This window comes from Denticeps clupeoides, chromosome 17 (assembly GCF_900700375.1).
Source record: "Denticeps clupeoides chromosome 17, fDenClu1.1, whole genome shotgun sequence".
NCBI classification, from domain to species: Eukaryota; Metazoa; Chordata; class Actinopteri; order Clupeiformes; family Denticipitidae; genus Denticeps; species Denticeps clupeoides.
This window is the reverse complement of record NC_041723.1, coordinates 8,807,948-8,822,225: the sequence shown is the minus strand read 5'-3', so window position 1 is coordinate 8,822,225 and position 14,278 is coordinate 8,807,948. Positions and strand designations below refer to the sequence as shown.

Genomic DNA, 14,278 nt, shown 5'->3' with positions numbered 1-14,278 from the left:
AAGTGAACTCCAATTAAGCTGCAGAAACATCTCAAGGATGAACAGAGGAAACAGGAGGCATCTGAGCTCGATTTTGAGCAGTGAATACTTACGTACATGCGCTCTCTCAGTTTTTCATTTGCAATAAATTTGCCCAAATCGCAAGTAAACTTTTTCATGTTGTCATTATGGGGTGTTGTGTATAGAATTCAGAGAAAAAAATTAGTTGAATCCATTTTGGAATATAGCTGTAACATAGCAAAATGTTATGTTAGATCTGAAGAGCGTGAAGTAAATTGTGCTCGCTGTCAAATGATGTCATGTACTCGTTTTAAAATTGCCGTTCACTCCAAAGGTTCTTTTCTGCCATAACTTATGTGAAACGTAAAAAAAAGACAAATCACAAATGAACCAGCTGAATCAAGGGACATTAAAGACTGCCGCGTTGTTAGAAAATACCAAATTTAAAATACGATATGTAGCCTAAAGTAAGAGATGAATGTGTCTCAGCTCATATTTAATATCATAATCTGGGACTTCCCTGGACGCAAATATGTTTCTTATTAAAAGATTTTGGCTATACAAACACAGTAAGATGGAAGAAGCAAACAAAAAAAAAAAAAAATCACACAACAGAATATGATCTTTGTCCTCTTGTGTGTTCACTTTAATGTAATAATGTTCAAATGTTTTGGTTCTTCGGCTGCTCTTTACACACCAAGTTTGCTGAATTTGTACACCTGCACCCCTGTAGTCAAACCCATGCAGAGTTTGCGACAGGAACTCTACAACAAAATACAACAGACTCATATCTGATACGCCTTTCAGTGAAAGGTCAAATACAGCCTTTTTAAACAGTCGTCAAACTTTATTTTTCTCCACGTTCAAGGTTACCAGTTTAATGCACAATAGCAGTGGGAGACATTCTTTGCAGAAATGTTTCAAGATACGATGCATCCTGATGTGGAAACATTGATTTAAAGTAGATAAATAAATAGCACACAGACCTGTCCATGAGACGCCTCATGTACAGATATTTGTTTCACACGACACTTAAAGAGATTGTGTTCCTTTAAAACACGGTGCCTTCATTTGATGTCCATTAAGAGCACTACTTTAGTACATCGTGCAATTTACATGACATCATTAGTTAACGCACCCACACTTCTAAGCGACAACTGGCACCCTACTAACGCAGTAGTTTAAAATGTCATTTTAAAACACAAACCCTGTGTGTGTGTGTGTGTGTGTGTGTGTGTGTGACAAGAGAGCTGCTGATCGAAAAAGTGATAGGCTTACTGCTGCAGTGGAACTGTGCAAGACAAGAGCTTCATTTCTATTTCCAAGAAAGGGTTCTTGGTTAACAGCTTGGTTAACAGAGCTACATGGAGTATGGTACATGCCCAACACCCCCACCCCCTTCCCCAACATGCAACCTGGGAAAAAAAAAAAAAAAAAAAAAAGTCTCAGAACCACTGACAGTGAGGTTAAAACCTGAGTGAGATGAACAGATGTCCGCATGCGCGTCACTGAATGGCATTAGCTCAACGTTCGTGGAATCGGGGCTAACGCAGTCTGAGCTCCCCAATATGGCACCAGCACATGTTTCCCTGCAGAGGTACCAGTTCAACATCTGTATTACACCTCCCGCACGCCCACCCCTTACATACACGCTCAAATTTAACACCTATAAAACAAAACATCACATACAGTCAAACCTACGTCTGTCCATCCAAATGCCTTCTGTTCCTACACGGCTTCTCTTGAGATATTAATTTAATAAAATGTACATAGACCTCATTTAGACTGTTCTGATAAAATACCATTCCTTTTTTGAGAAGTGAGATCACTTTTTTGCTTTTTTGTCGTTCAGTTGAAAGAGGTCCAGCATGTCAGTCATGGCTTGTTTGATGTTGCTTCCAAAGCGATGGGAGTCCTGAGAAACCGGGGGATTGGAGCAAAATTGGAGTCATCGTGTCTACCAATAGGAGTTGGGCTGTATACACACAATTATTTTTTGCCTGGCCAGTAATAACAGTTTACTTACAGTCTCTGGGCTGGATCTCTTGCTGGAAATGTGGAAGTTGATGAGATCTTCACCGAGGATGATGTATGAAACTCCATATCCATCATCAGCGACCTTATGAAGGAAAACAATATGTTACTATTGTAGCAAAATAGCAATTTCCTTTGGCATATATTAAAATGTATATTTTATTTTATGTTGATTTCAATCCATTAAAAAACAGAGAATGTTCCATAGAGAGATGACGTGTGAAAATCCATAATTTTGGCATAAATGGGACATTTTTTTATTGGAATACTGAGTCAAGGGACTCAAATCAAAAGACCAAAGAGACATACCGGGCCAAATCCTCCTCCACTGGTGACTAACTCTGGATGCTCCTTCAGGTTAAACAGATCGACCTGCTGGAGTGGGGTCTGGCTGGTGGAAAGCCTCCAGGGCTCAAAGAGCACCTAGAAACATAACACAGAACAGAATGCAACACCTATCTGATTTCTGAATCCTCATCTTTATCCAGAATCGATTCCAATCAGGCTTTTAGTTGGTCCTGTAATAGCATCTTTTTAAAACGAACACAAACCTCCTTCAGGAACTCTGAATCCTCTCCCAAGTACTTGGACACAAGATAGAGGCAGAAGAGATGGCGGTCAATGCCACATCCAGTCATGGCCAACCGGTACAAATTCTGGTGCTTTTCGGCAGCATCCTTCAGCAGCCTCAATCGTTCTTCTCTCTTAAAATAATTAAAAAAAAAAAAGATGTTGAGATGATGACGTGGGAAGAAGGGTAAAAAGAGAAGCTCAGTTGCACTTACCGTCTCGTCTCTCATCATGGAACGTACAAAGGCGCAAGTCTCGTTGGTGCACGAGCGAACAGTCTCTGTGCGACCCTCTCTGAACAGACGCGTCATCGATGCTTCGTACGTCAAGCAAAACTTCCCTTTATCCTATCAGAGCAGCATGTTGGTTTTATATAGCAATTTACAATTGCACACTTACTACATCACATATGTGGGTGATTTAAGCCATTTTTTAAAAGAATTTAGAAGTTATTCCCAGCAAATTGAGCCATAAAATATAAGAAATATATTTCAAATTTAACCCCCAAAGTTTGTGTGATTTATTGAATCACTGATACAAGGAAAACCTTTTTCCAAGAAGCAGGAAACTAGGGTGAACAACGTTGAAAGTCGTGTCCATATGGTATGTCCATAAGGAGCTTTGTGGGTACAGGGATGCTGACATTGCTGCAGGTAGGTCTCTCACCCTGAAATGGGCCAGCTGCAGAGCAATCTGAATGAAAGCATCGGGGCTTGTCCGGCATCTTTTAATCAGGCCCTTGCCGAATTTGTTGAAAGGGATGATGTGGCAGTCAACGTCATCTGCCAGGGCCTGGGCCACCTTCAGGGAGCTGCTGATGACGGTTTGACACTGAAAAGAGAACAATAACCGATTGAACTGAATGTCCACCAAGCCCTCCAATAGGATACAAATAATGTGGGTGGAAAGGTACAGTTCTGACTTCATCATATATCACGCAACTACACCAACTATACACCAAATCAGTTATCTGTGAATGACTGATGAAAGAAACTATTCTTTTAGTCCAGTATTAATCGCAATTTCCCAGTTTACTGGGATACCTATAATTATGTTTTATACTGGGAGGCAGATGTTGAGAATCACACAACTCCTTACATCCTCGGAGACTTCCCACTGAAGTCTCTGAGGCCCAGGAAGGTTGGGGTGGGGTTTGCCTTTGCAGTGCCCATCCTCATTGTAGCCTAAATTCACAGGGTCCTGGGACAGCACGTACTGCAAGACAAAAATTCACTGGTCAGCACTTGGTCAAGATTTTTTTAATTGTTGGCAATTCTATATTAGCTGCAACTGTGAATCATATTAGTGAACATATTACATATTACTGAATGAATGTTTAAGATAATCAGCTAAATAAATATAAAATAATGGCCACTAAAATCAACTACACAAAGACAGTAGGCTCAGGCCTGATAGGAAGCACTGCATGAAGCTGCATAACAATGAACATTTTATCCATTATAAAAATAAATTAAAGCAGCAGTGACCATGAAAGTGGAGTGAGAACCAGAAATGGGCATGCAAGGCCAGTAGGTGGCAGTGTAACATGGCCACACAAACACAGACATCATTGAAGTGATGGTCAATATGATACACAGCACATAACGAAATGTGTCCTCTGCTTTTAACCATCACACTTGGTGAGCAGTGGGCAGCCATGACAGATGCCCTGGGAGCAGTGTGTGGGGACGGTGCTTTACTCAGTGGCACCTTGGCGGATCGGGATTTGAAACGGCAACCTTATAATTACGGAACCGCAAGGCCACCACTGTGTGCAGCTCATGTAATTAATGCGCTGAATAAATGTAACTGTTGCATTTTCAAAATGTCTCCATTCTGCAAACCATGTTGTTTGACATTGCAAGACTAAATCTTATTTGCAAATTTTAAACCTTGAAATTTGACAAACAATAGGGAGAATATCACATGAGCCCCATTACCTCCCAGAGGTGACCGACAATGGGGGCATCAGCCCAGGAGTGTTCTGCGTTCAGACCCATGGTCCCATTCTTGAACACAATGAAGTTGAAAGACTTATCAAACCATCTGTAATAAAACGAAAAAGACAAGCAAACATGACAGGTCGGTGAATTGTCCTTCTTTGACTGGTGTTCCTCAGAAATGAGTGGCAGAGCGATGGAGACTGACCGGTCATGGCATTTTCCATGGAGCAGGGACTTGGCATAGCTATCCAAAGAATGTACAGGGTCATCAGGGTCATAGTGCTGATCGGTGTCATCTAGTGTCACAAAGAAAGCTGCCTTCTCCACAGCGTCCAGCGACTGTTTGTTCTTGCCTTTGCTGAAGTACTCTGCTCGTGCTTTGGCCCAGGGGATTCTGCAGATTTAGAGCCAGGAAACATGAAGGGAAGCAAAACTGTATTAAAACCCAAGAGTTTTATCCCTAAAAAAAAAAAAAAACTATTAAAATATATGTAAAAATTTCAACCGCTCCCGCATCCCACCTGTCTCCTGCAGTCAGGGCGGCCAGGTACTGCTCTCCCGGCTGCGGCTCGGAGGTGTCAGCGAGGATCCTCTCCATCTGCTGCTCAATCTCTCTGGGCAGGAGCAGGCGGCCGTCGTAAAACATGTAGACCTTGTAGAAGCGGCCCTTGTGGTACACGGCGATGTGCTTGCTCTCGTTCACGTGCTGCAGGGTGTCTAAGAGAGGAGAGGAAGAGCTTTTCCAGACGTGCGTTTCCCTCAGCCAAAACAATGCTCTGTGACTGATCAGGGTTACGTGCTAGAGGCATGCAGCACAAGGCAACTGAAGTTTGCTCAATTACACGTTCGTAGGGGTTAATAAAGGCAGCATTGTGATGTGAATTTGCTCTTAAGATGGACATACTTTTAATGCAAGATGAAGAATTGGTGTCATAACTGTGGTAATAAAACAGTCATTAACTAAGATATAAGTCTACCTAGCCCATCTAGACAGGGCATCTAGGGTATGGTGATTTTAAAGGCGTGACACGTAGAAAAGAAGTACAATTAAAGGGAGATTCAGGGAAGCTCAAGCAGTTGTTTGAAGAGCACCACAGAAAGACAATTATTTTGGTCTTTTTTTTTTTTTCCTTGTTTGAATTAATATTAGTGCTCTCTGGTGGCAGCTAGATTATGTAAATACTGGAACGTATTCTTTGCGACATGCATCTTTTAAGGTTTTAATCTGAAAGATCAGCCCTAGTAATAAAAATTGGTCTTTATTGTTACACCTATCACAACTACTCTACCCTGCATGTAATGCCCACTTAGATTAGACCAAACCCATCAATGCAGATAGTGGATGGCAATTAATCTCATGCAGTAGCATGTTGGTTAGTTCACTTTTTCCAGCAATGTCAGCATAAAGTCACGGAGGGGTAGAAATGGCATGTAGGCCTGGAACTTTCAGAGCGTCACTATGTGTGACAGTGACGCTCTGACACTCGTGGACTTTCATCCCCAAGTGGTTTTTCTTTCCTCAATCTTTAAAATTTAACTTCTGTCACTGCAGATAAACTGCAGACTAAACCATAACATTTGAAATAAAACTTCCAGGCCCAAGCAACATTCTCACCCTATAAACATATGGCTGGATTTGTGCCATTCACTCTCATATTTTCATGTCACTGATAGCTTTTGATTCAGAATTAATATTATGCTAAATTAAAATCATGCCACTCATACAAGAAAAACTTCACAGAACCACTGAATTAACAGCATGTGAACTGGCATGCAGTACTGCAACGGTGGCATTTAAACTAAAATGCGGCTGCAGCGGCGGAGAAGGAGGCTGGACTAACACTCTACCTGTGTCAACACCCGGGGTGCGACTGGTGTTGAACATACGCTCATACTGGGACGAGCACATGGGAATAGTGTTTAGAAGCATGAGCTGTAAATCAAGAAGGAGAGTCAAACGTAAAATAAACAAACAAATGGGCGGTGCAGAATGAAGCCACGGCCCCGCGGGGCCTCGGGGAACCCCTTTACACGCATGGCGCTGAGGATGGGGGAAGAGGAGAAAGAATAAGGGAGTGGGAATGGCTGCTTCTCGGAGATTCCAGGGAAGAAAAAGATGGTTAAAGGAAAAATATAAAATAAAATGGAGAGACAGACGGAGCAGCCGGCGATCTGTCAGACGGGACGGGAGGCGCGATGACAAACATCCAGCATCCGCACCGGCCTCGTGCCAACAGCACAACATCATGAAGTGAAGACAGGGGGACTTTTTTTTTTTTTTTCCATTTTTCATTTTAAAACACCGTCTTTCTGGGTTTTTTTTTTTTCCTGATAGGGGAACGGGGCCGTTGTGCTGGTGCCCTGAGGCCAGTGTCGGCGTGGACTTTGCTGGCCAAGGAGGGAGAACTCAAAATGTTGCCTGGTCCTCCTCTTACCTGACTCCTCGCCCGGGACGCGGGACGTGTTAAACATCCGCTCCCACTGAGCCGAGCACAGTGGCACTCGGTCCTCCAGCAAGAAAATCTGCGGCGCGTGCAAGCGGCCGCGCGGCATCCGAGGCACAGGGACAAAACAGAACAACGTTCATGTGACCATTTGATTATCATGCACAGAGGTGACAGAATGAGACGGCGAAGGAAAGGGAGGAGGGAACAGAGCAAAGAAAAGACAAAGGCACATAATGACAGCCTTTTTCGTGTAAATTTCTCTACTGTCATGGCAATGGATGTAAAGAAAGAACTATATTTTTAAAAAGACACAGAGAACAGAAAATATCAGCAGAAAATTACACATTTAAAAAAAAAAAAAAAAAACACTGTTAACTGATGTGTTAGTTCAAGGGAAGTGAATTATTAAGTCACAAAGGCCATGAGGAAGACTAATGTTCAAAGCAAAGGGAAATTCTTCATGAGTCCAGAGGTCAAAGCAGCATGACGGTAAAGAGGGTACGACCTCCTTAGTAACTAGTCTATAAACCAGCAGATTTCGGTGCGATAAGGCTGCTGGTGTTTTTCACGGGCAGGGGAGCGGACAGGAAGTGCACTCACCGGTTTGATCTGGGCTCGGTCCAGCCTCCTCCTGTACAGCATGATGGAGTGGATACCGTTGCCGGCCCGAGCCGCCTGGCGGTGAGTCGGGAAGACGTAGAGGAAGTCCTGGAGGAGGAAACAAGGGCATTCCTGACAGGCAGCTTAGGTTTACATTGAAAGACCTGATATAAGTAGACGAAAAAAAATAAAATCTGTCTTATTTATATACACGAGTTACCAATTGGCAAGCATTTGCACTAATTGTGAAGAAAAACACTGTCCCCTTCATTAGACTTTGTCACCACAGCCACGGAGCCCTTGATCAGCTGGTTAGACTGGTTAGAAATTCCCACTTTTTAAAGGCTAAAGGAACAAGATTGTGGATATGCAGCTAATACAATTAAAACTAATCATTCTGTAATTGTTCTAATATATGCTATTAATTGTATCTTTATGGCACTGACTATTTGATAATTGTATCGAGTAATAGTACATTTTAACAAAACAATACACAACTGTTTCACTGACAAAGAGGAATAAAGCATAGAGCACATTAGGTTCTTTGTTTTTATATGCCTTGGGTGTGACTATGTATCAGTAACCCAGTGATTAGAAAGTATGTTAACAATATGATTGCACAAACGTCCACCTCAGAGGCTCTGCTACCCCCAGATAACAGGTAGTGTAGTAATAACAAGGTCCTCTGGCACAGTGATGAATTAGATTTTGCTCCATGTCCAGCTCAAAAATGAACCTGGTGTTGTAAACAACATATTGCTCAATTAAGAGGGCATAGTAAAAGGAGTGAGATCCAAGGTTTAGATGTTTTGAGCTGCCCTTGATCGGTTTTAAAACTTGAATTTCAACCTTGGAATTTACTTATGTCCCTCTGAAAAGTAGATAAATGTCCCTCTAGTTCCAATCATAAGGTATGTATGCAAACTGAAAAACATTACAACTTTTCATTTTTTGTATATTTCAAAGTTTATAGTTTCTACACAACGGGTAATTCATACCATTGCATAATAGTTGCTGTTAACCATGATGGGTCCACGGCCCCTGAGGTAGATATACTCCTCCCACCAGTCGCTCACCTACAGGCAAAACAGACTTTACAGTAAATACAGTCAAATTAAGACGTCAGAGATTAAAAACAAGCAAAGGACCTAAAGACTCACATAGTTGGAAGCCCACCAGGACTTCAGCTTGAGGTACCACTGGAGCCTGGGGCCCAAGTTCTTCTCAAAGTCCTTTGCCAGGGCCTCCATTCTTTTGTACTTATCGTCATCCATGAGTGGCCTGACCGATTCAAGGTACTGTTGAACAGAAATAGAGTGAGTTTACCTAGTAATTACCTGGGTAATTACTACAGACTCTGTAATCAGCCCGAGGTGGGTCTTCCTCTACTCTTTTGTTTCAGGTGAAGTTTTGAAAACCAAGAATCTTGGGACAGTGCAGTTTTGCAGCTTTGACAACAAGAAAAGGTGTATGCTAGCTCAGCTTCTTACTATGTGTCCATTGTGAGCTCACAATGGTATGTTGTGATCATTTGGGGGTGGGGGTCACAGGAGACATGTAATCACAAGGAGCCTCACCCGTTTCATTGTGTCCTTGACAGGAGGGACAGGCAGCCGTGGCAGAGAGCTCTGGAAGCTGTACAGCATTGGCTTTCTCCCAGAGAACAGCTTCACCAGCAACTGTTAACGAAAGGTTGGGAGGGGGTGTCACAAGACGCGGCAACGCAACATGTCCCATGCCACTACACGGTGTAAACACATGGACGAAATGCTACACGCGCCATTCTAAAAAGCGCAGCGCGAGCGGCACATTGTCCCAAGCGTTTCCACTCGCCCGGGAACGGCATCCAAGAACGGCGCCGGGCACCAAACTCACCATCCAGATGCGGGTGGACATGGACACGGAGCCGTGCCGGGCGTGCATCCACCCATGCCAGGACAGCAGGCTTTTCAGGACGGACCTCATGACGAAGATGACAGAGACCCATAGTCCTGTGCTGACCAGCACACCTCCCACCACCCGCTGGGTTTCCTCTGACATGTACGTACTGGCGGAGGAGAAGCAGACACGTCAGCACATTTTTGCTGCACGACCCTAACCGTAACGCAAATTATGCCAACTTGAAGGCAAGGGTTTTTAAACTTTTTTTAAAAGGCTTGCATAAAGATATGGCGTCACACCTTGTACTTTGTACCAGTGTGGGTAATAAAGTAAAGGCAGGCACTCAAAAAACACTGCTAGGAAGTTCTCAAGAGCTTTATCTACCATCCGCCTAATTCCCTGTTCCAGTGTACGATAACTACAGTCATTAGATACTCTGGCTCTTGATGTTTTACTATTATTGGGGGGGGTGGTTATAAACTACGGAGCTGGCACAACTTCCTCTGGAAAGCACCTTCCTCGACGTCTTCTGCTGTGACGTATGAGCCGGCCACGTTTACTTGCCAAAAAGCACAGGCCTGTAGCGTTTTCTACAACACCAGTGGAGTACCTTTAGTCAGATAACCTCTGGGCGGAATTCCAATGGGGCCTTAAGCAGGGCTGGGCCGCTCTAGCTATGTCCTTCTTTGAAGATACCCTCAATAGAATGACCATTACTTGGTCATTTCAGCCCTTGTGCTAAAGACCTTCAGGGCTGGATGCACTTTAACCTTTAACTCTTAAATCTACAGATTCCTACTCTGATGAGCGCAGAAAACCAAATGCACAGGCCGGCGGTTAAATATTGCACAACAGCGCGCAAACAGAGATGACACGGTATTGTAAATGGTGATCCGTACTATGCAATGAGTCCTGATTAAACCAACTATATAATAGCACGACTGTCAGTGACAGAAATGGGCCACGAGCAGCAACTTTCGTTTGTGCCCCACTGAAACTGGTTAAAATGACAGAATAGTCGGCCTGAGGAAACAATAAAGTCATGATTACCTGACTGGCAAGTGCTTGCCCAGTTTGGCAAAAAGACCAAGTCCTGGATCGATCTGGGCATATTTGGTGGAGGACATGTAACTCACGACAACAACAAGGAGCCCCGATGGACTTCCTGGATACACTCCGGTCATGACCCCATTCTGGTGAAGAGCACACATTAAAAAGGGATTATTTCTGAAATACAAGTTCAGGCAATGTAAAAAAAAAAAAATAAGTACACTGTGAACCCCAAAGCACATATGCATTACGACCGGCGTGTGTGATCTAATGCAATAAAAGGATATCAGGGGAGATAACACTACCTTGAACCTGACGAACCGCTTCTTCCATGAGTGCAGGCCTGAAAGATAGATCTGCCGCAGGGCTTCGTGGCAGAGCTGGAGGTCAATGCCATCGGGGGTGACGGTGAACTGAAAGGCCACCGCCTGATGCGCTTCTGCCATCCTGGTTACTTGTGGTTACTGAGGAAGACAAATTTTACACCCTCTGAAAAAAATGTATTTTAGCAACATGAACAGTATTATCATGTAGTGTAAATTTTACACACACCCTGCACTCAAGCAATATGGGAAACTGCACTCAATCAATATGGTATTATCTGAAAATTATATTTAATAAATGACTTAATTCCCACACACCTGAGGAGAACATTTCCATTTCCCCTTGTGTGCATGACCTTGGACGGTGGAAACCCACACCAACATAAGGAGAGCATGCAAACGCTGCACACTATATTACTTAATAAATATTTATACTGAATGTAAAATGCCATTTTAAGCAAATGCTTAATAAAGGTCCCGAGATGATTTTCACATATTTCCCTTTGTGGGATTATTTAACATTAATACGAGTTCCCCCCGGCCTGCTTATGGTCCTGCAGTGGCTAGAAATGGCGATAGGTATAAAGCATGCCTTAGCCATTCTGAAATGTGTCCCCTTATGTCATCACAAGGGGAAAGGTTACCTCCCATTACTCATGTTTTGTCCGCCCAGAGAATTTCCCTCCCCTAAAAACGTAACTCCACCGACTGCCTTCCAAATGTGTGAATCATTGCAGTTGCATGGTCATTGGGTGTTAAAATGAGCCTCATTTGCATTTAAAGCTAAAGACACAGATACAGCGCATCCAGGGGAAATCTCATTGTGGGACTGGATCAAAGTGGCTGTAAATCCGCACCAAGGCTGAATTTCGGAAGAGGGACTTCAAATACAGCATTAGGGGACAACTAAGACCGATAAATTTAAAAAAAAAAATGATGTCAGGGGACAATACCTCATCTGAGAACAGCTATTTTAGAAAATAACAGTATTAATTATTTAATCTGGTTATTGTTGGCCACCTGTGGCAGGCTCTTCTTAAATGACCCCCATCTGGCCATGTGATCCAACGACCTGAACCCTTACGAAGTTGACCCCCATCTGCACAAACGCTGACAAGACAAGAATCATCGACCATGTTCTGGCCTTGCTTGTCTGTCATTATGATGTAAAACCTTCCACCAATCCATTCTTTCCCTAAATATCCCAACAGAAGCTCTGCCGATCCTCGCCCTATCAGTGCAGGTATCTCGAAGCTTCTGTTAATGCATAATATTCCAATCAATCAATGAGATCAAAGAGATGCACAATGATTCCAGGTGGAGAGCGAGTCAGATAATCTCCAATCCGAAGAAAAGGAGCGGTGATAGTACAATCTTTTGGCACACAGTGACTGCAACCGCCACCACACATGCACATTAATTTCCAAGGTCGCTTTCCCAAAAGTGCAGCTAATATTTAAAATTTATTCTAATCCACGAGCGAAACGAACGATTTGCACGTTTGCAAACTGGTTTGACAACTGCGGCAACAACAATCGAACCGTTCTAGATGTTTCTGAGCCGTAAATACCACCAGCACCACCACCTGACTCTCGCCAGGCGACCTCACCGCGGCGTGCCCTTGCCAATGTCACTAAAGCGCGACTCTGCGCGGCCATGGTAACCAGGAAGAGCAGTCCGCCAGAATAACAGGCATCTCAGTAAATATTACCGTAGTAATCATTACGTCATATGATCGCCGAAAAAAGCCCGGACGCCGTGGCGGGTGGACGCCAAACGAGGAGGGCAACGCTCCTCGGGCGAACAGCGCGGCTGTTTAAATTAGTCGGCGCGGTTACGACGCGGAGTAAACGCGGCGTAATACCGCGTAATGCCGCCCCGCACCGGCCCCATCCCCCCGCGCTGCCGGAGTCACGTGGGCCGCCGACGCCAGTGGAAACTGGGGGAAAGGTCGCGCCGCTGCGCGCCGCGGTCCCCGGGACGCCGCGGGCCTCGCTGTGTCGCCTGAGCGGCGGAACTCGGCTGCTGCTGCTGCTGCTGCTTCTTCTTCTCTTTCTTTTTGTCGCTGTTGTTAAACTGACCGGCGTCTGGTCCCGGTTCCACCTCGCCGACCCCCGGAGGGCCCGTCCCCGCGTAGCCTAGCATCTTTAAAACCAAGGTTACGCGCGCGTCTCGTAGACTTCGCCAACGAGCGTGCAGCGTCCCAACTTGCTGTAATTCCTTCACAGCGCACTTTCTGACACACGCACGGCGACAAAACACGACGCGCACGGTAATACGCGCGGCCAGGAGCTCCCGGCAGCGGCATCCCCCGCATTGCGTTTCACACCTCCAGGCGGCCAAGCGGCGGCCGGCGCCCTCCTTGCTCCCGACGGCCGGACTGTGTTTATAGTGAAAGAAACTCGTGCGTGGCGAGGACCGGGGGTGACAACACCGAGTCGCGCGCTGTCACAAACAGACAGACAGGCGGACGGGGCAACTTCGTAATTATTTCACAGACTGGTGACCTCTATTCTGCGCGGCGTCGACGAAGTTCCACATCCCCCCACCCGAAGATGCCGGCGGGTTTAAACGAGCCACTTTTTTACCGGTATTATTATTATTATTGTTGTTTTATTGTCGCCGCCCAGTTTAGTTTTACTGGGTAAGGCGGAGCGGCAGACATAAACCCGCAGAAACGCGCCCCCTCACCCCCCGCGGGTCTTACCTGACTCCGTGCATAAATTTCCTCCGCGCCGTGATCGGGGACGGCCACTGCTGAAGCGGTCCGCTTTACGCGCCGTATGAATGAAAGTGGAGGAGGACGGCGGGCCGAGGCTCCGCCCACCCGATGACGCGACCACGCCCACCCGTCGGGTTACCTTCGGGGCCTCTGATCCTCGAAGTGCTCGCGTCAGGCTTCCACGGTAAATAAGTGCGAGAAGTTTGAAATGTAATAGACGTGGCATGAAACGTTTTTAGACAGAGCAATCGAAGGTATTAAATGACGCAAAGGGCACGAACGTATATAGGGATCCTCGTGATTATCATTTACATTTACAGCATTTATCAGACCCCCTTGTTACAGGGACAGTGCCCCCTTGAGACACTCAGGGTTAAGTGTCTTGCTCGGGGACACATTGGTAGGGGTTCGAACCTGGCTCTTCTGGTTCATAGGCGAGCGTGTTACCCACAAGGCTACTGCCACCCTATAATTATTATTAATGATAGTAAAAGAACTCGTGTCACCGGGCAACGTGGCGAGGATCGGGGTGGCAACATTATTATCATTATTATTTAAATCATTGTTTATGCAGAATTGCATGTAACTTTATTGCTTTTGTTGTGACGGAGCCCTAAAGGACGCAGTTATTGCTGCCACGTGAATACTGCCACTGCAATTAAAAGGTACGCGGCTCTGTTCAATGCCCCGCAGCATTGCGCAAGCGTC

At 45.0% G+C, this 14,278-nt stretch overlaps 1 protein-coding gene across 4 annotated transcripts; it reads right to left on the bottom strand.

The window, feature by feature from the left end:
* Nucleotides 1-1,424: 1,424 nt before the first annotated feature.
* Nucleotides 1,425-13,670, bottom strand: cpt1ab (carnitine palmitoyltransferase 1Ab (liver)). Of its 4 annotated transcripts, none has more exons than XM_028957614.1 (19): nt 13,556-13,670; nt 10,831-10,989; nt 10,526-10,668; nt 9,470-9,641; nt 9,172-9,273; nt 8,755-8,892; nt 8,593-8,670; nt 7,595-7,702; nt 6,983-7,070; nt 5,069-5,264; nt 4,753-4,941; nt 4,545-4,650; nt 3,703-3,819; nt 3,271-3,435; nt 2,820-2,951; nt 2,586-2,738; nt 2,344-2,457; nt 2,027-2,119; nt 1,425-1,915 (listed from the first exon to the last, which is right to left on the bottom strand). In XM_028957614.1, the coding sequence occupies exons 2-19, from the start codon at nt 10,969-10,971 to the stop codon at nt 1,826-1,828; spliced, it is 2,325 nt and encodes a 774-aa protein (XP_028813447.1). In that variant the 5' UTR covers nt 10,972-10,989; nt 13,556-13,670; the 3' UTR covers nt 1,425-1,825. The 4 variants fall into 4 exon arrangements, with proteins under 4 accessions (XP_028813447.1, XP_028813450.1, XP_028813448.1 ...); XM_028957617.1 differs by lacking the exon at nt 6,983-7,070 and adding an exon at nt 6,396-6,480; XM_028957615.1 differs by lacking the exon at nt 13,556-13,670 and adding an exon at nt 12,560-12,720.
* Between the last annotated feature and the right edge of the window lie 608 nt (nt 13,671-14,278).